General features: G+C 58.3%; 1 protein-coding gene, 1 non-coding gene and 1 pseudogene across 2 annotated transcripts in view; 2 read left to right on the forward strand and 1 right to left on the reverse strand.

Annotated features, from left to right (window-relative positions):
- Positions 1-1,028, forward strand: part of LOC127025984 (scavenger receptor cysteine-rich type 1 protein M130-like) — a 7,515-nt gene extending 6,487 nt beyond the window's left edge. The window contains exon 4 of the mRNA XM_050911117.1: positions 970-1,028. Coding sequence (XP_050767074.1) covers positions 970-1,028 — 59 coding nt within the window. The remainder of the gene's footprint in view (positions 1-969) is intronic.
- Positions 1,029-3,263: 2,235 nt separating this feature from the next.
- Positions 3,264-18,832, forward strand: LOC127025985 (antigen WC1.1-like; annotated as a pseudogene).
- A 3,135-nt stretch (positions 18,833-21,967) lies between these two features.
- Positions 21,968-22,039, reverse strand: TRNAA-UGC (transfer RNA alanine (anticodon UGC)). Its single transcript has one exon. It is a non-coding gene; the product is annotated as a tRNA-Ala (tRNA).
- Between the last annotated feature and the right edge of the window lie 5,387 nt (positions 22,040-27,426).

Below are 27,426 nucleotides of genomic sequence, written 5' to 3' on the forward strand. Positions count from 1 at the left end.
CGGTGCAGGGCACTGGGGCTCAGAACTAGGTCTGGGGCTCCCAGCAGGCAGTGCCAGTGGCTGCAGCCCCAAGAGAGCTCTGACCATGGAGAGAGCAGCAGCGAGTCTCGTCCAACTCTGGAGAGCTGCTCTGGCTGCAGGGGCAGCTGGGAGTGCTGGGGTCAATCTTGGCTGCCCTGCACCTCCCACCCCAGGGTGTCTTTTGAGTCCCCGGAGCAATCCCACTGACGGGGTGACAGCCCTGCCTGCCTGGGAATGGAGGGGAATTTGGGGTTTCCTCAGCTTCTTGGAGGGTCATGGCTTTTGTTCAGATCCCTGTCCTTGTCCCTGGGCTGGCCCAGCCCTGCATCCCCACAGGTGGCCCCAGAGCTCTGCCCTGCAGGCACCACTCAGGACAGAGTGCATTCAGGGCTGGGAAACATCCTCCTGGCACACTTCCCACAACAGACCTCAGTGCCCCGTTCCCCTGTGGCCGTCTGGCTTTGACTGCTCGCCCCAGCACCCGACCCCTTCCCTGCCTTGGCCATGGCCCACGTGAGGCTTTGCAGACAGCCCTGCTCTGGGTCTGCCAGGCTCTGGGCATGTCTGAGCCATGCAGGTCTGGGTGTTCCCCAGTGCACACACTGAGCCCAGCAAGAGGACGGGGCTGGTCACATTTCAAAGATCAGCCCTCAGCTGGACCATGGTGAATGGCCAGGGCTGGAAATGGCTGCTAGGGGGAACTAGGACTGGGGGTGACTTTGGGGTAAGGGACAGCGCAAGGGGTGGAGGAGGCTTGTCAAGGACATGTGCTGGGCACAGAGACTGAGGGACAGCAGCAAACTCACAGGGCTGCTGAGGTCATGCTTCCTTCAGTGCAAGCCCTGATGCAGGGTCCCAGCCTCCCTTTCGATGCCACCCTTGAGGAGGGGCGATGGCACTAAGAGATGGGTAGTTGTGAGCACCGGCCCTTCTTCATCCACTACCCAGGCCTGGTGGAGCACCAGGACAGTGAGGACTTCTGCCTCTGCACCATGAACATGCTTTAGGGCACCACAGTCTGGGCATTGTCTTGGATTAGGTGAACGCTGGTATTTTGTCTCTGAGGCAATTTCCAGCCTAGGTCATCTCTGTTCTGAGCTCTCCCTAACCCTCTGCTGATCTACCTGGCTGTTCCTGGCCCCCTCTCCCTCTGCAGGGTCCCAAGCTGGCGGTGCTGCTCTGCAGAGCCATTTGGCTGTGGTGCTGGGGTCACAGGGTGACTCCACACTGGCCTTGCTGGTCAGGGTGGGAAGCAGCTCCAGCTGGATGGGGAGCACTGCTGCTAATTCCCCAGTGCACTGGGGAGATCCCAGTTTATTTACAGGAGAGCTGATGGGGGAGTCAGCTCCGCCCCAGTGTTAGACACACTCTTACACAGGCTCCAGGTGAGACAGAGCAGGTTTCATGCCTCTGGACAAGCGAGACAAATCCAAACATTGTCTGCGAACATGATCACCACAAAGTAACAATACTGATAAAGCTAATGCTAATGAGACTGGTTAACAGTAACGATGATACATCAAAGCACCCATTGGGATGGGATATTCCTGGGAGAGGGATGGGGAGTTTATCACTATCGCAAAACTCTTTCATGTAAGCCCTTTCCTAACTGCATCCTTGAGCTCCTGGTTCCTCATGCTGTAGATGAGGGGGTTCACTGCTGGAAGCACCACCGAGTGCAGCACTGCCAGCACCAGAGTTCAGGATGGGCATGGGAGGAATTGGAGAGGGGCTTCAGGTGCTGAGAAACAGGGAGACCAATGGCCAGGTGAGGAGGCACATGGAAAAGGCTTTGGTGCCGTCCCTGCTCGCAGAGGGGATCCTCAGCACAGTAGTCGCAGATTTTCACACGAGACCCAGGAGGGTCCCGTAGTGGGTTTTTTGAGAAGGGTTGTGCCGTCTTGAAGCGCACGGAGGCTGGGAAAGTTCTCTTAGCTCAGGCACAAACACTGAAGCTCTGACACCACAGGGACCCGTTATCTGACCACGGCGCAAAAAGAAGCATTTTTACCTCACCACGTTGCCTTCCTTGTGCTTATTTGGTTCATTGCCCTGGAAGCACGCCATAGGGGAGCACAGGCACCACCAGGTACTTGCAGGTAAGACGTGAGCAATGCCCTGCCCACCCGCTGCCAGGCTGCCTGAGGGGCCATTTGCCCCGGAAGTCACTCCCCTCTACTGGTCACGTGCCTTTGTGGGGATTGCCTGGAAGGAGCGGCCACCCCTTCTGCTTTACCCGGAAGTACCTCTGACCCAGAAGGCCCTTCCCCGCCATACCATGGGGGCTGCCATTTTGTTTGGCCGCCATTTGGGGGGCTGCCATTTATGAACTGGGGGCTGCCATTTTATGGGAGTGAGCTGCCATGTTCTTCAACATCATACTGCTCTGTGCTTGGCTGACAGCCACTGCTTGCCAGCATCAAAACCCACGTGTTCTCAGGAAGTGCTATGATTGGCTGGCAAAAGGAGCCTCCCCTCCCCGTGCACCCAGAAGCACATCAGCAAAGGAAGCCCCCTGTCATTACGTACAGGGAGGCTGCCACTTTTCGCAGCCTCATTCCCCACATGTTTTCATGCTGCATTGTGGTTGGGTGGCAGCCACTTTTTTGACACCATCATACCCACATGTTCTCATGCAGCCCTGTGACTGGCTGCCTGCCTGCTTTGGACAAGGAAGTGCTCAGATATAAAAAATATATATTTGTATTACAAGATATATATTTTTAAAATATATATATATGAGTGTCCAAATAGATAGAAATATATTTTTATTTATTTATTAATAGATACAATATTTGAAATATATATTACCTTTCTATACATGTATGTATGTGTATACGTTTATATATCTATATAAATGTATATCTATGTATTTTTAGATATATAAACAGTTATAAAGCCAGAGAAATTAAATATACATAGCCATTATCATATAGGTATGAAATGGATGAAACCTTCTTTTAATAAGAGCTAAATGAATGAAGAATTAGAGTTTAAATGTGAATAGAAAGAAAAGTACAAGTGTGGGTCGAGGTCCCCCACTTTGCCGGGCTGCAGAAGAAGCCCAGACATGTCTGGGTTGGGGGAAACTTGTCTGGGTTGGAAAGAAGAGCCCAATCCTGGGAAGTGGCCTAGGAGGCCCCAACATCCCAGACCAGCTCAGCAGGATGGCCACGCAGGGTACTGGGGCAGCCTCTGAGCTTTTCTCGGTGCTGCAAGACACGGCAATGCTGTCTGCCAACATGGAAAACCAGGACAAAATGCCAACTTCAGAAGAATATGCGCATGGGGACAATATAGCAAAGACCCTAAGAGGATCTCAGAAAAGACCACGTGAACCAGAAGAAACAGCCAGTGAGCCCATGAACTGCAAAGTGGATTTTGAGGTGCCAAAACAGAGAGGTAGGGTGGTAGTGGGAAACTCCCTTTCCCCATGGGTGTGGGGGATCTCACAGCTACCTGCAAGACCACTGTGCGGTGCAGAGTGGTGCTATTTAGACTTCCTTGTCTTTAGGTTGATAACCTGATGGAATGTTTCAAAAAGCTCTGGCTGAGTGAGTGAGGGGAGAAGTCAGGAGTGTGCTGGCACCTGTCCAGGTCCACCTGAGCCACACCAGCCAAAGCCAGTGTGCTGTGTGTATGTCATGTGAAAGGATGGGGAAGGGGGTGGGGGTGGTGGATGTAATGTACATTTGTATTGAATACTGTAGGACCTGAGCAGGATGCAACTGGTATGGAAGAAGGGTGGAGATTGTACTGGGTGTGGCTGGGACGGAGTTAATTTTCTTGTTAGCAGCCGCTATGGTGCTGTGCTTTGCCTTGGTAGCCAAAACAGTGTTGAGAAACACACTGACATTGGAGCTATTGCTGAGCAGTGCTTGCACAGCATCAAGGCCTTCTCTCTTTCTCACTCGCCTCCCACAGCGAGAAGGCTGGGAGGGGACAAAGCCAGGACAGCTGACCCCAGCGGACCAAAGGGATATTCCACACCGTATGACGTCATGGTCAGCAGTAAAACTGGGGAGGGGGTGTGTGTTCTTTGCTCAGAGACTGGCTTGGCATCAATCTCCTGCTGTGAGTGATTATTCTCCACTTATTAAACTGTCTTTATCTTGACCCATGAGACTTTTTTCCTGGCTTTTGCCCTTCCAGTTCCCTCCCCCATCCTGCTGGTGGGGAGTGAGCAAGTGACTGGGTGGGGGCTGCCACATGGGGTCACCCCACCACACGAGCACAGAGCAAATAGGTTGGTATGTGCTTGTGAGGTCACTGGTGCCTGAGTAGATCATAGGCTGGGAGCTGGCACATGGCCTGTGGAAGTGTTGTGAGATTCCTGATGCCTGAGTAGCTGATAGGCCAAGAGCATGCACATGGCTTGTGTTGGAGCTTGTGAGGTCACTTGTGCCATGATATCTCATAGGTGAGCAGATAGCAAGTAGGTGGATATGTGGTGGTCAGGTCACTGGTGCCTGAGTAGCTGATAGGGAGGAGGGAGACACATGGCTTGGGTATGTACTTGTGATGTCACTCTTGGCTGAATAGCTGATAGGCCTTGATCAGGAGCATGGCCCTTACAGGTGCTTGTGAGGTCACGGAGGCAGAGTACCTCAACAGCAAGGACATGGCAAATGGGTGTATAGGTTCCTGTGAGGTCACTAGTGCCTGAGAAGCTGATAGGGCAGGAGCAGGCATCTGGCATTCTACTGGTTTTGGCTGGGATAGAATTAACTTTCTATTTAGTGAAATAGTGAGTGAGCGACTGTGTGGGAGGTAGCTGCTGGCCGGGTTAATCCACAACAGGTATGTGTAGGTGTTTTGAGGTCACTGGTGCTTGAGAAGCTGATAGGCAGGAGCAGGCCCATGGCTTGTGTCTGTGCTTCTGAGGTCACTCATGCCTGAGTAGCTCACAGGCCTGGAGTAGGCCCATGGCATGTGTAGGTGCTTCTAATGTCACTGCTGCCTGAGTAACTGATAGGGCAGGAGCAGGCCCACAGTTTATGCAGGTGGTTTTGAGGTGATTGGTGTCTGAATAAAGGATAGGCAGGAGCAGGCCAATATCAGCTGTAGATGCTATGGCATCACCTGTGGCTGAGTAGCAGATAGGCCAGGAGCATGCACATAGCTGTGTATGAGCTTGTGATGTCGCTGGTGCCTGAGTAGCTGATAGGGCAGAAGCTGGCACATAGTTTGTGTAGGTGCTTCTGATGTCACCAAGTCAATATTTAGACCACAACCAAATATGGGGTTTTGGAAGAACCATCATTAGCAGCAGCAGTCCATACACAGCACACACACGTGTGACAGTGTAACAACTCATGAGCACACAGCGGTTGCAGTAGGAGGGGTGTGAGGTCACCGTCAGTATAACCCATGAGCACACAGCAGTGGCCGTAGGAGGGTGTGAGGTAACGTCACAGATGACACCCCAGTCTGTGGGACTCGGTGCAGAGCAGCCGTGTGCCCCATCAGAAGGGCAAGACAGGGAACGGGATCTGCCGTGCCCTGTGTCTGCGAGGCCGAAGGAGCAGCCCCTGCAGCCCTGGCTGGAGCAGTCGGGGTGGGGGTGGCTCAGGGGCACCGCAGGGATGTGCCTGGGCACGGTGCCAGAAGGAAACCACAGGCTTCCTGCCCGGGCGCTGTGGGGGGAGCACGGGAGCGCTGCGAGACCACGTGGGCTGTGGTTTGTGCACCTGCAGGCTGCAGCTCCCGAGCCACCCGCGGGGAATAACGGCCCCTCGGTGACATGTCAAGAGGCAGGGATACATCTGAGCCTCTGGGCTGCGTGTCTGCTGCCAGGGCAGGGACATGTCCCAGCTCCAGCTCATTTCAAGGGACCTTCCATGGGCTCTCCAGGAGGAACAGGCAAGCTAGCACTCCTGGGATGGGGCTCTGGCCTGAGCTAGGATCCTTTCCCAGCTGCTGCTCCTAGCACAGCAGGATCTGAAGCAGGGGCAGGGGCTGTTTCCTTCCCTTCCTGACACAGCTCCTGGTGCAGTCCCAGCCCTGTGGTTCCCATGGCACGGGATGGCTGGACACTCGCACCTTGGGCTGTTGGATGTGCCCGGTATAGGAGATGCTCAGTGCTCCTGGTCCACACAGCAGGGTTCAAGGCGTGAAAAACCCGTTTTCCCCCACTACAGCCAGCCCTGTCCTGTGACGCACCACCACCACAGTGACGTGACACCTGCAGTGGAGCCATCCCTCATATATGGTCATGAATGGCGCTGGAGAAGTTCATTGGAGGGCTGGGCTGTGTCGGAGGGGAGATAGCTCCCGATAATGTCTAAAAAGGTGCTGCTGCTTTGATTGGCTCCTCCTGTAGCTGGGCTGGCATCTGCAGAGATATATTGCCCTCTCGTCATCATTGTCCCCATGAGTCGCGAGGAACTGTGGCAGGGAGTGTGGCGCAGCAGGGATGTGCTGGCAGGGCAGGAGGCTCAGGATGGGCCGAGAGGGAGTCCTGTCCCCTCAGATGCTGTGGCTGCTGCTCTGGGTACAGCTGTGCAGGGGTAAGTGCTGACTGCCTTGTCCCACAGCCCAGGGCCAGGGGCTACCAGGGTGGTCATCAGGATCCGCCTGGGAATGGGGTTTCTTTGCAGGTGCTACTGAGACGAGGGGCAGAAGGGGCTCAAGTCCATGGAGCCTGTGCCTTTCCCTGTGCCCATGTGGGTGGGAGAGAGTATCTCCTTTTCCAGGGCTCCAGTGTTTAGGGCAGCCTGTCGCTGGCTGCATTCACAGACACCCTCTCGTGGGTACCCCCTGTTGCCCAGCACTGTGCCTCTGGAGCCAGTGGTGGCCTAGCTGGTGGTGGCAGCCCCCAGAGATCCCCAGAGCACTGCCAACCTCTGGGGTAGCCCGAGGGTTTGTGTGCTGCTCACTGCCCCTTAATCCAGGGGAGCCCTGACCCTATGAAGGCAGTGTGTACCCCACAGAGAGAAGGGGAGCGGGACATCTACAGTAGAGACACATCCTTTGTGGAGGCCTGGCCCAGTGCAGGGACTGGACTGACACCAGGGATGAGGAGAGGAGATGGGCTGGGGGATCCTCAGATTTGTCTCAGTGCTCCCTGGGAACTCAAAAAGCCATGGGGTGGGTTTGGATGGTGGTGGGGCAGGTGGTTTGCATGGGAAGCTGCAGGCCTAGGTACACAGGGCTGTTGAGGGGGTGCTGGGCTGGGGAGGAGCGGGTGCCCAGTGCAGGGCTGGGCAGGGTGCAGGTGGGTATGGGTGGGGGCAGGTAGCCATTGGTGTGGGAAGAGGTGCCTTGTGCAGTGGGATAGTAGGGGACCCAGCAGAGCTAGAACTGGACACCCCAGCCTTGCGCAGGCCGTGGGGATAGAAGGGACCTCCACACTGCACTGGGGACAGCCTGGAGGGGAGAGGGCTCCCACCCCAGTACCTCTGACTCGACCCAGGAAGGGGTTTCCCCCAGACCTGCAGTGCTGGGGCTTGGCACTCTCCTGACCCACCCCATGTTGGTGTTCAAAGGTGCTGCGGAGGTGAGGCTGGCGAATGGCAGCAGTCACTGTGCTGGGAGAGTGGAGGTGAAACACAGGGGCCAGTGGGGGCACTGTGTGTGGTGACTACTGGAGCATGGACGACGCAGCAGTGGTTTGTAAGCAGCTGGACTGTGGGTCTGCTGTTGGAGCTCCTCAGTACGGACACTTTGGGCCAGGATCTGGCCCCATTTGGATGGATGATGTTGGCTGTAATGGCACCGAGTCTGCCCTGTCTGACTGCAAACACGCAGGATGGGGTGAACATGACTGTGCTCACACTCACGATGCTGCAGTGACATGTTCAGGTAAGGAAATAGCCTGTACTCCACCTTTGGGGCCAGGGTGGGGGAAGGGACCTTGACTGTGTCCTCAGGGAGCAAGAAGGGGACGCCAGAGCAGGGCTCAGTGACGCTGGTCTAACTGCCGAGCTGGGACTGTCATTGCTGATGTCCCCAGTCCCTGGGGAAAGCCCAGAGGGACCCTACCCCAGGGTGAACTAACCTTGCCACAGTGTCTTAGTCCCCCTCAGTCAGTATCTTGGGCTGCAGATGAATCCTCCGTCCCTGCCCCGGGGTGTCCACTCATCTCCACCCATTCTGCCAGTTCCCAGCCAACAGTGCTGAGGGTCCCTGTGCTGGAGAAAGCAGGGGGGACTTGCTTGGCACTCCACACCTTGGAGGAACAGCATCAGATGACTGGTCCTCCTGGGTCATTCCCTTCACAGGCATGAGTACCTCAAGTGAATCAAAAGGGCTTTTCAGAGAGGATGAGTACTGGGCCCTGAGGAGAGAAGCAGGGTGGCACACAGCTCTTCACTGCCTGTCCCAGGGCTCGGCTCTGTGGTCCAGCACTGCAAGGCTTAGGAACTTTGCAGCTGCTTGACTCTGGCTGCTTCCTTCCACATCACCGCATGCACGGGCTGGCACTGAGACATCCCTGGGACTTTGACAGCCCTGTAGGGCATGGCTCCATGAAGCTAGCACTGACCACCTGCCCAACCTCTCCTGCCTGCCTATCGATCCCCACACTGCCCCATGGAACAGGGTCTTTGCCAGCACTTTCTGACTCTCATCTGTGCCTGCTGTTACCCTCTGAGTCAGTGTGAGGCCAGGGAGGCATGCAAGTCTCTGGGCCCTTTGTCCGGCCATTGGCTTGGGACCTGTGCATCTCTGGGCAGAGCACTGTGTCCCTGGCTGAGGACATCCCCTCCAAAGAGGTATTGGAGGGGTCTGGACAGGCACCAGCCATCACAATACATGCACCATTTCTGTGCTCTGTGACATCTCCCACCTAAAAGGAACCTCCCAATGCTCAGGAACAGCCCTGGGATTAGGGTGCACTACTGGTTGCCTCAGGGTGATGCTCCTGCCTGGCCCAAAGCTCTGCAGGGGCTGAGCAGGCTGCAGCAGTCATTATCATCTGGGCCACTTCCTGGACCCAAGCTGCTCCCACCACTGCGGTGCTGGGGGACCATGCCGGGCAGCACAGGGACCTTGTGTGGGAGCAGTTTGTCTGAGCAGTACCTGTGGCTGTGAGTCTGCGACAGACACATACCCTCGAGTGCTGTGATGGTGTAGAGAAGGGGTGCAGGGGGGCCTGGATGTGTTTGTGTCACCAGCACTCCCCCAACAGCTTCCTCTGGGATGTGCAATGGGCAGTTTGGTCACAGCTTGCTTGGAGGTGATGCAGGATGTGGTCTTGTAGCTGCCAGAGGGCTCTGGGAGCTGCCAGGTGTTTGGGTTTTTTCCCAGGATTTGTCCGTCTGGTGGAAGGGAAGAGCCGTTGCTCAGGACGTGTGGAGATCCATGACGGGGACCAGTGGAAAACTGTCTGTGCTTCACACTTTGGTGCCAAAGCTGCTGACGTGGTCTGCAGGGAGTTGCAGTGTGGCAGAGCCCTGCCTGTCGCTGAGGCAGCTCACTTTGGAGAAGGGGTCAGTGCCATGTGGGATGGAGAGCTGCAGTGTGTGGGGAATGAATCCCTCCTCATCTCCTGCCCCAGGGGGTCCTCCAGGGAGCAGCCCTGCACCCACGCGAACAGCGCTGTTGTCACCTGCACACGTAAGGACTCAGGGACGGGCGTTGAACATTGGGGTGAGCTCCAGCCTGAGGGGAGGCAGGTTGTGGGTGTGGGGACAAGGGAAGTCGGGTGTCTGTTCCCACAGGCTGGCAGAGAGGTGACCTTCCTGGGGGATCCTAGACAAGGGCAGGGCTGGGCTGATGCCCAGGGACAAGGAGGGGGCATGCGTTGGGAGGGCTCACTGGGATCATTGTGTTGTTCTGCAGGGGACACAGCAAGACCTGAAGGCAGAGGATAAGCTGGGAGGAGCCCGGGGCAGGCTGTGGTCCAGGGCAGCTGGGGGCCCTAGGGAGAAGCAGCAGTGTGTGCTCGGGGGAGCCCTGTGGGGGCAGGTCTCTTCTCAGGGTGCTGGGTGGGGAGGAGCAGGTGCCCTAGGTGGGCATGGGCCAGGGGCAGGTGGCAGCTGGCCGTTGGGGTAGAAGGAGGTGCCAAAGGCTGTGGGGCCACAAATGACCCAGCAGGGCCACAACTGCACACCCCCAGCCTTGCACAGCCCGTGGGGATAGACGGGAGCCCTGCACTGCCCCGGGGACAGCCTGGAGGGGAGAGGGCTCCCACCTTGGCACCTCTGACTCCACCTGGGCAGGGGTTCCCCCAGACCCGCAGTGCTGGGGCTCAGCGCTGTTCTGACTGTCCTTTGTCAGTGTTTGAAGGTGCTGTGGAGGTGAGGCTGGCGGATGGTGGCAAACGCTGTGCTGGGAGAGTGGAGGTGAAACAACAGGGCCAGTGGGGGACCGTGTGTCGTAACTACTGGGACATGGACGATGCCGCAGTGGTTTGTAAGCAGCTGGACTGTGGGTCTGCTGTTGAAGCTCACCAGTACGCACACTTTGGGCCAGGATCTGGCCCCATTTGGATGGATGACGTTGGCTGTAATGGCACCGAGTCTGCCCTGTCTGACTGCAAACACGCAGGATGGGGTGAACATGACTGTGTTCACACTATTGACGCTGGCGTGACGTGTTCAGGTAAGGGGTCAGCCTGTTCCCCACCTTTTGGGCCAGGATGGGGGAAGGGACCTTGACTGTGTCCTCAGGGAGCAAGAAGGGGATCCCAGAGCAGGACACAGTGATGCTGGTCTATGTGCCGAGGTGGGACAGTCATTGCTGATGTCCCCAGTCCCTGGGGAAAGCCCAGAGGGACCCTACCCCAGGGTGAACTAACCTTGCCACAGTGTCTTAGTCCTCCTCAGTCAGTATCTTGGGCTGCAGATGAATCCTCCGTCCCTGCCCCCAAGTGTCCACTCATCTCCACCCATTCTGCCAGTTCCCAGCCAACAATGCTGAGGGTCCCTGTGCTGGAGTAACCAAGGGGAACTTGCTTGGCACTCCACACCTTGGAGGAACAGCATCAGATGACTGGTCCTCCTGGGTCATTCCTCTTCACAGTCATGAGTACCTCAAGTGAATCAGAAGGGCTTTTCAGAGAGCATGAGTGCTGGGCTTGAGGAGTGGAGCTGGGCGGCACACAGACGTTTGCTGCCTGTCCCTAGGGCTCAGCTGTGTGGTCAAACAGTGCGAGGCCTCAGGGCTTGGTGGCTGCTTGACCCTGGCTGCTCCCTCCCACATCACCACAGTCACAGGCTGGCATTGGGAAATCCCTGGGGTTGTGACAGCCCCGCGGGGACATGACCCTGTGCAGGCAGCACTGACCCACTGCCCAATCTCACCTGCCTGCCCACGGCTCCCCACACTGCCCCATGACATGGGGGCTTTGGCAGCATTTCCTGATCCTCATCGGTACCTGCTGTTCCCTGAGAGCCGGCATGGGCCCAGGGGGGCATGTGAGTCTCCTGTCCCGCTGTCTGGACATTGATCTGTATTGTGCGTTGCGTCCCTGACTGAGAACCTTCCCCCTCAGGCAAGCATCAGAGGGGTCTGGACAGGCACCAGCCGTGATAACAGCTGCACCATTTCTGTGCTCTGTGACATCTCCCACCTAAAAGGAACCTCCCAATACTCCAGGAACACTCCTGGGATCAGGGTGCGCTTCTGGTTGCCTCAGGGTGATGGTCCTGCCTGGCCCAAAGCTCTGCAGGGGCTGAGCAGGCTGCAGCAGTCAGTATCATCTGGGCCACTTCTCCTGGACCCAAACTACTCCCACCACTGCGGTGCTGGGGGAACCATGCCAGGCAGCACAGGGGACCTTGTGTGGGAGCAGTTTGTCTGAGCAGTACCTGTGGCTGTGAGTCTGCGACAGACACATACCCTCGAGTGCTGTGATGGTGTAGAGAAGGGGTGGAGGGGGGCCTGGATGTGTTTGTGTCACCAACACTCCCCCAACAGCTTCCTCTGGGATGTGCAATGGGCAGTTTGGTCACAGCTTGCTTGGAGGTGATGCAGGATGTGGGCATTTAACTGCCAGAGGACTCTGGGAACTGCCAGGTGTTTGGTTTTTTCCCAGGATTTGTCCGTCTGGTGGAAGGGAAAAGCCGCTGCTCAGGACGTGTGGAGATCCATGACAGGGACCAGTGGAAAACTGTCTGTGCTTCACACTTTGGTGCCAAAGCTGCTGACGTGGTCTGCAGGGAGTTGCAGTGTGGCAGAGCCCTGCCTGTCGCTGAGGCAGCTCACTTTGGAGAAGGGGTCAGTGCCATGTGGGACGGAGAGCTGCAGTGTGTGGGGAATGAATCCCTCCTCATCTCCTGCCTCAGAGGGTCCTCCAGGGAGCAGCCCTGCACCCACGCGAACAGCGCTGTTGTCACCTGCACACGTAAGGCTCAGGGACACGGGGGCTGTGCCAGGGGTCGGGGAACAGAGCAAGGAATGTGCTAGGCTGGGTGTGGGGACAGGAGGGATGATGGCATTGTCTGCAGCATGAAAATAGTTGAGAAGGAGAAGAAAGGCATGCTGTTCCTCTGGCCTCTCCCCCAGCTCCTGAGGGTACAAGAGCACCAATCCACCCTCTCTCCTCCTCCTCTGTCCCCAGAGTACACAGGGTTCAGGCTGGTGAACGGCAGCACAGCGTGTGCGGGGAAGGTGGAGGTCCAGGTGCTGGGGACCTGGGGGACCCTCTGTGCCTCCCACTGGGATCTCTCGGATGCCCACGTTCTCTGCGTCAACTCAACTGTGGGTTTGCTGAGGCCATTCCTGGAGGAGAGCATTTTGGGAGAGAGAGTGGCCCTGTCTGGAGAGACTCCTTCCACTGTGACGGCACTGAAGCCCACCTGGCACAGTGCCCAGTGATCACCCTGGGGGCCTCACCATGCTCCCACGGGAACACTGCTGCTGTCATTTGCTCAGGTGAGTGCCGGAAAAATGCTGCATTAACTCCATTTGCCCTTTGTGTGTGACACGGCCACCCAAAGCAGGGGTCCCATGGCAGTACCAGGCTGAAGTTCTCCCTGGACAAACCCTGGCATCCCCAGGAGCCATCTGGAGGGCTTTGCCTGCTCAGACTGACCGCTCTGCTTTGGGAGAGCTGAGCACTGAACGGAGGCAAGCATCTACCCCCAGGGCAGTGCCTTAGCCCCAGCGCCACCACCAGGCCTGGGCTCCTCTGTTCTCGTACTGTGGGACGAGCCCAGGACAGGGCTGCAGGGCTCTGCTCCATCCCTCTGGCTGCAGACAACCACATCGCATCCCCGCAGAGAACCCTGCAAAGCCTCATCCCACCAGCCAGGCGGGAGCTGCCTGGGTGCTCCCAGCAGCAGCAGACCTGGGTGTGAGCTGCAGAGAGGACCCGGGCTTTGCCCTCACTTCTCGTCAGCAAAAGGCTCAATCCTGTCCTGTTTGGTCAGAAAATCCCCCCTCGCCCTGCTCCCTGAAGGATGCCCTGCTCCCCAGTGCCGCCGATGGCTGTGGTATCTCTGTTGTCCCCAGGCTCAGGTGGCTTTGCATCCCTGCGGCTGGTGGGCGGAGGGAGCCGGTGCGACGGACGAGTGGAGATCTTCCAGCATGGGATGTGGGGCAGAGTTCTGGATGACGAGTGGGACATGCAGGAGGCCAGTGTGGTGTGCCGGCAGCTGCAGTGCGGAGAGGCAGGGACAGCCTACAACCCCCCAAAGCCTGAGCGAGGGACGGGCCCCGTGGGGCTGCGAGGGGTCCGGTGCGCAGGGCACGAGGCCAACCTGGCCCTCTGCAACACCTCCCTGCCTGAGAGTGCACCGGCGGCAGGGGTTGCGGAAGACGTGGGAGTCATTTGCTGGGGTGAGCAGCACTGCATGGGCCCCCCAGGTGACGGGGTGGGTGGGCAGCCAGGCCCTGACAGCAACTGGGCTTTCTACCCACTACAGGGAGCCGGCGGGTCCGGCTGGTGAACGGGAGCGGGCGCTGTGCTGGGAGAGTCGAGCTCTACTACCAGGGCACCTGGGGGACTGTGTGTGACGATGGCTGGGACCTGTCTGATGCCGCCGTCGTTTGCCACCAGCTGGGCTGTGGAGGGGCGGTGGAGGCGGCTGGCTCTGCTTGGTTTGGGGAAGGCTCTGGCCAGATCTGGCTGGATGGCGTGAACTGCTCTGGGACCGAAGCTGCTCTCTGGGACTGCCCTGCCGGGCCCTGGGGGCAGCACGACTGCGGGCACAAGGAGGACGTGGGAGTCATCTGCTCAGGTGTGTGCCAGGACCTGTGGTGGGAGCCTGGTTCCTGGGGAGGCCAGGACACAAGGAGAGCTGGGCATGGCCAAGGCTGTTCCTGACTGCCTCTGAGCTGCTGCCCAAGCCCGTCCTGTGGACATCCATGCACGGGCACCCTCAGTCCCACTGGGGGTCCCTGGGGAGCTCAGCAGTCCCCGAGGATTAGCGGGAAGGGCAGGGGTGTCTGTCCGTCAGGGACTTCTCTCTGCCCCTGGGTGCAAGGGGGACATGCTGGCCCTGCCCCTGCCCGCGTGAGGGCCTGGGGGGTGCAGAGGTGTCCTGGCTCCCACAGCCCCACACCAGCCTGTTCCCCCTTGGTGCCTTTCCTTGCAGAGTTCGTGGCCCTGAGGCTGGAGAACAGCGACGGCTGCTCTGGGCGCCTGCAGGTTTTCTACAACGGGACATGGGGGAGCATTTGCTCCAACTCGATGACTCTTGACACGGTGTCGCTGGCATGCCAGGAGCTGGGCTGCGGGGATGGAGGATCCCTGGAAACACGCCTGCCCTATGGCAGGGTGTCTGGCCCTGCCTGGCTGGATAACGTGCAGTGTGGGGAGAAAACCAGCTCCTTCTGGCAGTGTCCCTCCACTCCCTGGAACCCGCAGTCATGTGAAGACCTGCGAGATGAGACCCACATCACCTGCAATGGTAACTCGGAGCCACCTGGGCATGAGTGTCACCCCAGCTCCTGCTCCCTGGTGGGCACGGCCAAACACAGAGAAAGAGCTTGGAAAGGCTTTTCCTTGCCATGTCAGACCCTTCTGCTGCTGGTGGCACAAACGTGACCACAGCCACCCACGTCCAGCAGCAGTTGCCACCCAGGCTGCCAGCAGCACCTGCGGGAGGCAGAGGCACCTCCAGGTGAGGTCTCAGAAGAGACCAGACAGGGTTCAGAAGAGCCTCCCCTCCATGGACACCCTCCTGCTGCTCTCTGAACCAGGGACCTTTTGGGGCTGAGCAGTCAGGGTCCCCCACAGTCCTGCGTGTGTCCCCTGAATGACCAGGGTTCGGTGCTGCCGTGACCAAGATGGCACAGGGAGGTGCAAGCAGAGCTCAGCCCTGCTCTTTCTGCACCATCCCCTGAACCAGCCCCTTCACCACAGTGTTTCCTTCTTCAGGGGGACGCCCAGAAATGCCCCCGACCCGTTGGCCCCGTGCCCCAACTCCACGAGCTGCACAGGTAGGGAGCTGCTCCCCTGTGTACCCTTCTTGTCTGGCAGGGCTCTGCCTGCTGTCTCAGTGCCATGGGAAGTCTTTGCCTTCTCCAGCCAGGGAGAAGATTCGTGCAGTGGGAGGCGAGGACAGGTGCTCGGGCAGAGTGGAGGTCTGGCACCGTGGCTCTTGGGGGACGGTGTGCGACGATTCCTGGGACATGCGGGATGCTGAGGTGGCATGCAGGCAGCTGGGCTGTGGCCCCGCGGTGTCTGCCCTGCATGAGGCTGCGTTTGGGATGGGGATGGGCCCTATCTGGCTGGAGCAGGTGGAGTGCCGGGGGACAGAGCTGTCTCTGCAGGACTGCTGGGCCCGTCCTGGGGACAGCGGTGCTTGTCGGCATAAGGAAGATGCTGCCGTGCGCTGCTCAGGTGAGTGGCAGGGCTGGGACCCCTTGCTCGGGTCTTGGCAGGGGAAAGCTTTACACCCACTTGGTCCTGGCATGGGCCCTGACCTCCCAAGAGCAGGAACATTTCTGTGGAGTGCAGGAGGCTGGTGCCAAGTGCGGAACAGCCTCGGTGGATCTGGACGTCCTCCGGCCACTGCCCGTGGGGCCCTGCAGCCCCAGGGCTATCCCCTGGGCTGCCTGTGCCTTCCTGCCTGCCGCCCAGAGCAGAGGCGCTGGGCCCTGTCCCGGCCTCCCTTTCTAGCACTACAGGAGGGGCAATTTGGGGGGATGTGTCAGGGGCATCTCCAGACACACACACAGTGTGTTGGGGAGGAGGCTCCCCGGGACCCGCACACCCACCCTCTCAGCCCAGCTCTCCTTTGCCTCTTCTGCAGCTACACCCAGGACGGCAGCATTCCCACCCCAAGCAGGTAACTTGTCCTCCCCCCGGGGCTGGGTATCCCCAGGGCCAGGCTGTGACCCACAGCTGGATGGAAGGGGCTCCTTGCTGGGGTGTGAAACTCCCAGGAGGAGGCACTGGGGTGGGGGGGGGGGTTAGGGAGGGTTGTAATTTACTCAGCACGGTAGAAGCTTGCCCATCACTCACCCCTGGGGCACTCCACCCCTTGCTGCCTTGTGTGATGGGGGTCAGGACTGATGCTGCCTCCACCTCTCCCAGGCCTGGTGCTGCCCCTTCCATGTTCTTGCCCATGCAGATCCCACTCGAGGCCGTCTGACTGGCAGCGGGAGAGTCTCAGTGCCCGTCATCATCTGCATCATCCTGGGGGCCCTTCTCTGCCTGCTCCTGGCCCTCCTGGCTGGGCAAGTGCTAAGCACCAGGACTGGGCGCAGAGGTGGGTCCTGCCACAATGGTGCCAGGGGAAGATACCTCCTGGAAGGGCTGTGGGGTGCTGCGGGATGTCAGTGAGGGGCACAGGCAGAGCTGAGGGGGTGGGACTGTGTGCTGCCACCTGTCCCAGACACCACCCCAGTGAGTGCCTGGCCATGGGGCACCAGCAGCAAGGGGTGGAGAGAGCCCAGAGGTGGGGGGAGCTGGCCAGAGGCAAGGAGAGAAACGGGGAGAGTGGGGCTCGGGGAGATGTGAGCAGAGGGGAGATGGCCAAGGCTGGCAGTGCTCTGGGTATTGGTGGAGGGCGCTCTGGGGCAATGGAGATGCTAGGAGGAGCGTGGGGCAGGAGGGTCCATTTCCATGGTGTCAGGCTCCCAGCCTGTCCCTCTGCCCAGCCCTGCCCACCCACCAGCAGGGCAGGGGCCCTGCTATAGACCCGTGGGGCAGAGAGAGGGCAGCTCCAGGTGGAGAGGAAACATGGGAGCTGCTCCAGGGTCAGACAAGGGGGCATGACCCAGGGGCCAGAGGGGCATGAGCGCTGTCTCCAAAGGGATGATGTGAGGGTGATGCTGCCCCAGAGGATCTGCACAGCAATGTTGCCCTCACTGGGGATGTGGCAGCCATGCCTGGACAGTGCAGTGGGGCTGTGCTGTTGGAGCAGTGCTGGGCTGGCCCAAGGAAGAGGTTTGGGGGAGCACAGTGGGGTCCCATTGGCTCTCTGCCTGTCCCTCTGCCAGCCCTGCCTCTATCCCCAGGCTCCAGGAGAGCTCAGGAGCTCTTCCCCGAGGCCGTGTACGAGGAGATCGGTTACAGCCCAGCATGGGAGAAGCAGGCGAGGTTTGGTCGCTCAGGTGGGTGTAGGTCCTCCCTGGAGGTACATCTGCAGGAGACTTTCCCCTGGCCCTAACCCGAGCTGATCCCCTGAAGCCCCCCAGCCCGTGGTCCCTGCAGCACTGGGCCATGTGGTGTGTGGGGAGAGCATCCAGGTCCTGGGCCCAGGAGAGGAGCTTTCTCCCAACCACCTTTCAACGGCCCAGCTGGACAGCCCCTCTCTTTCTGCCCCTGCACCCCATGTGACACCCAAGGAGGGAGGGAAGGGGCTGTCCTAGGGCACCTCTGGGAGCACCTTTGAGACAGGGTTTGTGCCAGGGGAGCAGGGTAAATTCCCAGCCCTCCTCCCCATGCAGCCCCAGCTCTGTGGGTCCCCCTTCCCCAGCAGCGCTGACCATGGGCCAGGTCAGTGGGGCTCGCTCCATAACACCCACTGTGCATCTCTCCAGGCTCTTCTTCAGAGGAGTCCCTGAGCCAGCTGCAGCCCTCCCCTGGGCTCAGCAAGGACGAGGATGGTCTGGCATCAGCAGCAGGTAACGGAGGCAGGAAGGGCTTCGTCTCCCTGCAGACATGTGTTGGACAGAGGTGTCACTGAGTGTCAGCGTCAGAGATGGGGAGGACATGGGGGTCTCCTGTGGCGCTGCCAACACCAGTGTCTCAGCCCTGTGTCCCTGCGCCTCCTCCCGTCCTCTGCTCTGCAGGACGTATCTTCTCACTGTCACCAGCTCCCCTCTCCTTTCAGATGTTCTTGTCCTGGCCGCAGGTGAGCCAGCAGATGGCTATGATGATGCCAGGGAGGTTTCTGACCCTGGGGAGGACGCTGCCCCTGAGCAGGGCGAGTGGGAAATGTCCAGGGTGCCAGAGGAAGGAGCAGGGCCCAGGGATGCACCCAGAGGTGAGAGGGAAATTTAGCACTGCTGGTTCCTGGGGTGCCATCCCTGGTGGCACCCGAGTCGCTGCTGTCCTGAGACCCCAACCTCCTGGGAAGGGGGAACCTGCCCCAGGAGTTTTCCTTGGAGGGACTGGGGGTGGGAGAAGGAGCTGAATGTGGTGAGGAGCTGGGAGGAAGATGATGTACAGACCCCATGAGGTGAACTGCAATGTCCTGCCTTGCTGCCTGCAGGGGCCAGCCTGCGCTCCCGGACAAGTGTCGGGGTCCCCAGAGCTGAAGGAGACACCTTGTCCCTATCCCTGGCGAGCATGGGCTATGATGATGCTGAAGAGGTGTCTCTGGCACATCCCCGTGAGGACACAAAGGCTGTGACAGTGGAGCTCTGTGCACAACAGTCCCTGAGCCCCAGGCCAGGAGAGCCCATCCCTGCTGTGCAGCTGGGTGCAGCCGGGACGGAGGAGAGGTCTGTGCAGCTGGGAGAGCTGTGAGCACATGGGAACTGTCTCCCTTGACCCATGGGCAGCAGAAACCACTGGAGTTTCCTCTATTTGTATTCCCCTCTTTCTGCTGTGCCTCCAGATTTCTTCTTATTAAAAGTCTCTGAGGGCTTTGACCCACAGCTGGTGCTTGCCTGCCCAGGTGGCGGGCTGTCTCCCTGAGGCTCACCAGGGGGAACAGAGAAGAAGGACATGGCAGTGCGGAAGGGGCGCAGGGTCGGGGTCAGGCTGTGGGGCTGCGAGAGCCCATGGTCCCTGGGGAATAATCCTGCTGACAGAGACATTTCCATCCTGCTGGCCACAGGCACTTTCGAGTCCAAATGGCTCTCTGATAGGTCCCGTGATGCACCTCAGCGGCAGCACCCATTTCCTCACCTTGGGTTTCCAGCTGCTCTTTCCCCCTGCCTGGGCCCCGCTGGTCCCACAGCGCAGAGGCCATGACAGAGCTGCCAGGACAGGGGAAGCCCTGGGCTTTTGTCTCACAGAAGTGAGCACTAAGGTGGCTGCAGTGCCCTGAACACCCCAGCCAGCCCCAGGTGGGATCAAGGCCCACAGATTACCTCCCACAATGGTTAGGAGGCAGCTCTGCTCCCCACTGCCCCAGCACAGGGTGCAGAGCCATGTTCAGGGACACGTGGGGCTGGGATTCCCTCTCCTCATGCTCTGCCAGGACCCATCTCCATTGCTCCTGCTGCCTTGGGCCCTCGCAGACCCCGAGCACTACTGCCACAGCCGCAGAGCTGCCTTCTTCCTGAGCAGGGGCTGTAAGGCCCCACGGCAGCCCTGGGACCCCCTCCTCCTGCTCCCCTCCAGCCCACACCCCTGCCCTCCTGCTGCCTTGCCAGGGGTGTCAGTTTGGGTTTGTGTCGGGGCAGTACTTGTGGGCAGGTACAGGAGGGAGGGGAGCAGGGGGATTGGGGCACCTTTCCCTCAGCGCTGTTGGAGGGCCAGAGGGATGGAGAAAGGATCCCCACGAGATGTGTGCTGTAGCCAAAAGCCGTGGTCCAGCCCCTGGCCTGAAGAAGGGCTCATCTGGGAGGATGCTCATGTGGGCACATTTCCATGGCAGATGAGATTTTGTGTCCCTCCTCTAAAGCAGGTGCTGCTGGGAGCTGAGCCAGGGTCCCTCTCCCTTGGCCGGGGCTTTCACCTGCCCCTGCCCCGCAGAGAAGGCTCTTACGCAGGAGCCAGTCGAGGAGAAGGCTTTGACACCTGGGCAGGACCTGGCACCCAAACTGCCCTCCCTGCTCCCGCTGGTGGGTCTCCACACCCCTCTGCCTTTTCCCCAAAAGGCTCCTCTGCTGTGGGCTGGAAGGTGCATTTGCTGTCTGTGGCAGGCAGGGTTCCCTGTGGGGAGTTCCTGCAGCTCAGTACTGCTGCAAACAGCAGGATCTGGCCCTAGAGGAGAAGAGGGGAGGAGGCGGCTGTCGCCAACATCCTCTCCCACTTCAGCATTGCCCCATTCCCTGCCGGGAGCTCCACCACCCCTGGGGTGACGCTGGCGGGTTCTGGGGGAAGCCCAGGCTCACACACCCCTTTGCCCCATACCCTGGAGCCTTCCTGCTGGCAGCCCCCATGGGAGAGCAGCGTTCCCAGGGCCAGACGCCCACGATGATGGGTGACATACATGGGCACTGCAAACACAGCCTCCATCCCCTAGAAAACTCCCACTGGGGCAAGCTCCAGCCCTGCATCTCAGAGAAGTAAGGTGAAGTGAAGTAAAGAAGAAGGGGGGAGTGCTATCTTCTGAACACAGGATGGTGGGGGTCTATGGGCAGCATGGACACTGACCAGCAGAGTCAAGGTGCCCCAAGTGGGGACCAGGGCAAAGAGCCCAGTGCCTGTCCCGTGCCACCTCGCCGCCAGCTCTGCCCTCCCGTAGGTGTAATATTTCTCCCTTACTCTGGCACCTGGCAGAGCTTTGCCTCCTCCTCCTTGGGGAGATGAGCCACAGGCCTGTGTGTGCTTGAGGGGGCAGCACACCTGAGCAGAAAGTACCTGTTTCATGGCATTTTGGCACCTGAACAGTCTGGCCCTGCGGGCTGGGTCCATTCTCTGCAACAAAGCAGGATTGTCACTGTGCCCCAGATCTGTGGTTTCTCCTGCAGCTCCCGAGGACCTACCTGAGGGGGGTCACAGTGAGACCCCAACTCTCAGCACTGCTGCCCCGACGCTGGGCAGAGCATGCCTGTTTAAAGTCCATGGGAGAGCAACCTTATTTCTCTGAGGCTGGGCTCACCGCTCCTGGGGGCTGGGCACCCTGCAGTGAAAGTCCATGTCTCATACCCCATTTTGGTTACAGGTATTATTGCCAAGGGAGCAGCCAAGGCACCATCTCCTGGCCCTCACTGCCTGTGCATGGCGGTGGACAGGCCTGTGCCTCCCCAATGCCATCAGCACAGGGTGGACAGAGGCACCAAACACCCCAGGAGCAAGAGCTGGGCACCGGCCCTACCAGTCCCACCTCAGCAGGGCTGTGCCTGACCTCAGCAGCTCCAGGTTCCCTGAGCTGAGGCTCTGCTCAAGCCACTGGTGATGGTGGAAGGAGAAGGACCTGGAGACAGGGTCAGCGTAAGAAATGTCATTCCTCCAGCTGGGAGACCCACAGCCCCGCTCAGGCTCGTCCAGCTCAGACACCCCTACCTGCTGGCACAGAGGGGTGCTTCCCACATGGTATGGGATCTCCACCTGGAGACAGGACAATCTCAGACCCTTACCCCTGGAAAGCCACCAGGCCAGTGTGGCCCTGGTCCCACAGGACACCTGGGCTGGACCAGCACCCTCACACCACATCTCTCAGTGCAGCCAGAAAGGATTCCTAGTGTGCTGCTGACCTCTGTCCCCTGCCTGAGATCTCCCCACAGACACACTCTGCTGCCAAGCATTGTCCCTGGGTGGTGGTGGGGTGGGTCTGTGGTGCAGGGCAGTGACCCGATCTCAGGTCCAGCACAGCTGCCTGCTTCTCCTCCAAGAGGGGGCTCAGCAGAGGCTGCGCACATAGCCCTCCTCACCTCACAGCCAAGCCCTGGGTGGGCAGGGCAGGCCCACAGGGTCTGGAGAGGACCAGTGCCCCAAGCTCTAACCCGCACCTGCCTGAGGCTGGGGATTCAGGGCAAAAACACCCCATGGAGATGCTGGGGATTGAACCCAGGACCTCCCTCATGCAAAGCGGGCACTCTTCCACTGAGCTACATCCCCTTGACACTCGCCAGCAGGGGAGACCCTCTCCTCCCATAACGTGTCTATGACAAGCACAGTCCTGTTGTCCCCTGGGTGCCCAGGGACCCTCTGCAGAAAACAGCACTTGAACCCTTCTGAGATGGGGGAAGTCAGGACAGCCTCTCCGCTGGGGTCTGATTTTGCCACAGTGCTGCACTGCAGAGCGCAGCCCCTTCAACGTCTCTGCAGGGCAACGGGGCAGGAGGAGGCTCTTGCTCAGGCACTTCTCCCATGCTCTGGCCCACTCCAGGGTGGGTTGATAGAGAGGAAAACAACCCTGAGCCTCCTCTGACGCCCAGGGCAACACCCCTCTGGGCCACATCTGTCCCCATCTCCACAGCAGGAGCCGTGCAACAGGGTGAGGGAAATGCCCTCCCTGAGGGGAGGTGCCCCCAGCCTCTGATGGCACCCCAGGGCATGTGGTGGAGGGGACACGGGGGCAGAAATCTTACATCCCCCTCCTCCAGGCACTGGGCCTCTCCCTGCACCCCTCTGTCCCCCACCATCCCTGGAGGTGAGGTGAAGGGCAGGCTTCCACCTCCATGGGGCTGCGCATGTGGCTTGGGCTCAGGGACCTTCCCACTCCTTCAGCACTGAGGCCTGTCCTGACAGCAAAGCAGTGCCCTGGGACAGCCCTGGCTGGGGTCTCTGTGGCAGGGTGGCTGAGCGTGCTCAGCTGTTAACTCAAAGGGTGATGGTTTGACCACACGCAGGGACAGTGTCCCCATGGTGGTACAGCTGGGGCAATTGTGTTGCCCAGTGCCATAGATTTTTCCCAGTGCCATAGATTTTTTCCCTGCTGAGCCCCTGCCTGGCAGAGAGGGTTTGGGGGAATCAAAACCAGACCACAGTCACCGTGAACTTCTGGAGTGGTTGAGTGGAGCTAAGGGGATGGACTGCTCATTTCTTCTGCTTTGCACACATGGTCCTCAAAGCCCATCCCGGCAATGACTCTCCCATTCTTGCTCAAGAACAACCTAGAAGGACTCTTTTGGAGAAATGACAATCCTGCAGGCACTACCCCTGTGGCCAAGTATTTTCAAGCTCACGCTCAAAGCTAGCAAGACAGTAACTTTGCTTGTTCAGATGGTGTCTCCCTCTCCCCTCCTCTCCCTTGCGCTCAGGCACAACAAAAGCCAGACTTCCCTGGAGGTGCATGCCTGGGGAGCCGGCTATGAGGCAGCAGAACTGCACGGGGTTAGAACATGCATGTTGCTGTGGGACTATAGTCCAGTCTGTGCCATTCCTTGGCCTGACTGGGTGACTGGGGAGAGGCTGAGACTGAAGACAGAGGGAGATGTCCTGGGTCAAAGTTGTCACTGTGTTCCTGATGGGCGAGAAGGGTTCTGTAGCAGCAAGAGGTTGCAAGAGGGGAGCCCAGCAGCTTGTTGGAGCTCATGAGCAGGTCTTTCTTCCTCTGGGCAGGGACTGATGGCTGTGAAGGGCTGCAGCTGAGCTGGACACTCCAGTCTGGTGGGTGAGCAGATTTGGGTATGGAAACTGGGGACAGCTGAGACACTTGTGCTGTGAGCCCTGGGTTTGGTGCTGAGAGAACAGAGAACACAGAACCATGTGTGATGCTCGGGAAATGCAGAGGGAGGTAAATTTGGAGAGTAAAAATGACATCCAGTGGTTGAACTGGGGCTGGAGTGCCAAGATATGCCTCAGGCCTCAATTACAAAGGTGATGGCGGTGAAGGCAAGTGGGCAGGCCCGGCACATGCAGCTGCAAAGGCTGAGGGTGGCAAGAAGTGTGGGGTTGGTGGAAGACCTCTCTCATAGGGAAGAGAGGGCCCAGGGGAGGCAGAGCTTTTGCTGGTGCCTTAGGCTTTTGCTTCATTCTTGCATGAGCAAGAGTCTTTTGTTGAATGTTTGGAGATGATATTTAGGGGGAAAGAAGACTTGAAAACCTCCAAGGATTGGGACTGCACAACCTCTCAGGGCAACCTCTTCCAGTGCATAAGTGACCTCATGGTTATGACCTCATGGTCCTCATGGTCCTCATCTCCTGCCTGAACATTCTTTCAACTTTTGTCCCTTGCCTCTCATCTTCCCACCATGCACCACGATGAAGAGCCGGGTTCTATTTTCTTAATTGTCTCATAGGTACTGGAATGCTCCTACGAGGTTTCCCAAAGCCTTCTCGTCTCCATACTGAACAGTGTTCCCTCAGCCTTTCCTCAGGTGGAAAGTTCTCCAGCCCCCTGCACACCCACACACACCTGACTGTACTGGTGCCCCTTCACTGAACTTGCTCCAGCTGATCGATGTCTTTCCTGTACTCAAGCAATGCAGTAGTGTGCGTGTGGTCTAGCGAGCACTGAATGGAGGGGGAGAATCCCTCCCCCTCATCTCCTGCCCGTGCTCCTGTTCATACAGCCAGGACGCTGTTGGCCGCCTTGGCTGCTGGGGCTCACTGCTAACTCATGTTGCCTCAGTTGCCGAGGCAAGAAGCTCCGGTGCTGTCACAATCCACAGTGGAGTGCTCTAGCGCAGTGCACAGGGGGGTTTCCTGGACCGGGGGAACCTCAGGGGGAGCCGAGAGAGCCTCCAGGAGCCCGCAGCTGGTGCAACAGCAGCTGACGAGACCTGAGCAGGGCCAGGAGCAACCGCGGCCAAGTTCCGTCACATGTATAAAAGAAGCTCTTAGGGAGTGCTAGTGACCAGGAGCACTGTGAACAGGGCAGGCAAACAGGGTGTGGCACATCAGCAAGGGCATGGCGTGCAGTTTGCATGGCAGTTCGCACAGAAGGGCATGCGTGAAGGGTGCTGAAGCTCTGCCAGCTCGACCAGGGAGTGATGGTATCCACCCGGCAGAAAGCCATGGCCTCTCTAAACTCTGCACCCACCACGACTCACGCAGCTTCCCAGACAGAGCTCCGGTGGGAACATGCTGCCACCCAGGTGTCAGGCTGCAGGGTGTGCCCTGCTCTTCTGCCAGCATTGGACGGCAGCAGTGAGCACACCTGTGGGAGGTGCACCCAGCTAGAGGAACTCCTCCGCTTAGTGACAGAGCTCCAGGAGGAGGTGAGTAGGTTGCGGAGTATCAGGGAGTGCGAGAGAGAGATAGACTACTGGAATCACACCCTGCCTTCCAGGGTGTGACAGGCCCAACAGGCAGACAGGACGCATGAGATGGAGGATTCCCTATCCTCTCTCCGCCTGCCTGAACACAGGGACTTAAGGGATAGGGGGCAACGGCGACAAGTTCCTGCCCAGTACAGCAGGCGCGTCTCCTCTCTGACGAGACCCCACCCTCCCAGATGCCCTTGCACAATAGGTACGAGGCTCTGCAAGTGGCACCGAACAATAACAAGGACAATGGTTCATCTAGCTTGGAGGTGTCGCTGAGGTTAAGTCAGCCTACACCCTGCGTCAAAACTGCTTCCATAAAGAAAAAAAGATAGAGGTAGCAGGGCTCATTGGAACAGCTTTAAGCTAGAGTTGAAGGGGGAAAGGGATAAAAGCAGGCTCCCTAGAGATAAGCCTGGGGGCAGCACGCCAGTGTTTGATGGAACAATGTGCTAGCGAGGTCCTTTGGTCTGCCATCTCAGTGGAGGTAGGGGATGGAGATCCATGTGGCAGTAAAGATGGAAGGGTTATGGATATGTTAGAAACCACAGAAGCGCCTGAGAATGGTCACGTAGGAATGATGGCTTCTCCCCCAAAAGGGGGCGGGATTGATAGCCCAACTGAAGTGCATCTACATCAATGCAAGCAGCATGGGCAACAAACAGGAGGAGCTGGAAGCCATTGTGCAGCAGGAAAACTATGATCTAGTTGCCATCACAGAAATGCCATGGTGGGATGACTTGCACAACTGGAGTGCTGCAATGGATGGCTATAAACTCTTCAGAAGGGATAGGCAAGGAAGGAGAGGCGGTGGGGTAGCCCTGTATGTTAGGGAGTGTTTTGACTGTCTAGAGCTTGATGATGGTAATGATAGGGTTGAGTGTTTCTGGGTAAGAATCAGGGGGAAGGCCAACAAGGCAGATATCATGGTGGGAGTCTGTTGTAGACCACCCAACCAGATGAAGAGGCAGACGAAATATTCTCCAAGCAGCTGGGAGAGGTCTCACAAGCGCTAGCCCTTGTTCTTGTGGGGGAGTTCAACTTACCAGATGTCTGCTGGAATGCAGCAGAGAGGAAACAGTCTTGGTGGTTCCTGCAGTGTGTGGAAGAGAACTTCCTGACACAGCTGGTGAGGGAGCCAACTACGGAAGGTGCCCCACTAGACCTGTTGTTTGTGAACAGAGAAGGCCTTGTGGGTGATGTGATGGTTGGAGGCAGTCTTGGGCATAGCAATCACAAAATGATAGAGTTTTTGATTCAAGGAGAAGTAAGGAGGGGGGTCAGCAGAACTGCTACCTGGGACTTCTGGAGGGCAGACTTTGGCCTGTTTAGGAGACTGGTTGACAGAGTCCCTTGGGAGGCAGTCCTGAAGGGCAAAGGAGTCCAGGAAGGCTGGACATTCTTCAAGAAGGAAATCTTAAAGGCACAGGAGCAGGCCATCCCCATGTGCCGAAAGACGAGCCAGCGGGGAAGAAGACTGGCCTGGCTCAACAGACAGCTTTGGCTGGAACTCAGGGAAAAAAAGAGTTTATGACCTTTGGAAGAGGGGCAGGCACTCAGGAGGACTACAAGGATGTCCTGAGGTTATGCAGGGAGAAAATTAGAAGGGCCAAAGCCCAACTAGAACTTAATCTGGCTACTGCCATAAAAGACATGAAAAAATGTTTCTATAAATACATTAGCAACAAAAGGAGGGCTAAGGAGAATCTCCATCCTTTATTAGATGCAGGGGGAAACAGAGTGACAAAGCATGAGGAAAAGGTTGAGGTCCTTCAAACCTTCTTTGCTTCAGTCTTTAATAGTAAGACCAGTTGTTCTCTGGGTACCCAGGCCCCTGAGCTGCAAGACAGGGAGCAGAATGAAGCCCCCATAATCCAAGGGGAAATGGTTAGTGACCTGCTACACCACTTAGACACACACAAGTCTATGGGGCCGGACGGGATCCACCCAAGCGCACTGAGGGAGCTGGTAAAAGTGCTCACCAAGCCACTTTCCATCATTTATCAGCAGTCCTGGCTAACTGGTGAAGGTCCCAGTTGACTGGAGGTTAGCAAATGTGATGCCCATCAACAAGAAGGACTGGAAGGAGGATCCAGGGAACTACAGGCCTCTCAGTCTGATCATGGTGCCAGGGAAGGTTATGGAGCAGATCACCTTGAGTGCCATCACACGACACGTACAGGACAACCAGGCGATCAGGCCCAGTCAGCATGGCTTTATGAAAGGCAGGTCCTGCTTGACTAACCTGATCTCCTTCTTTGACAAGGTGACCCACTTAGTGGATGAGGGAAAGGC

Source organism: Gymnogyps californianus, chromosome 26 (assembly GCF_018139145.2).
Source record: "Gymnogyps californianus isolate 813 chromosome 26, ASM1813914v2, whole genome shotgun sequence".
NCBI classification, from domain to species: domain Eukaryota; kingdom Metazoa; phylum Chordata; class Aves; order Accipitriformes; family Cathartidae; genus Gymnogyps; species Gymnogyps californianus.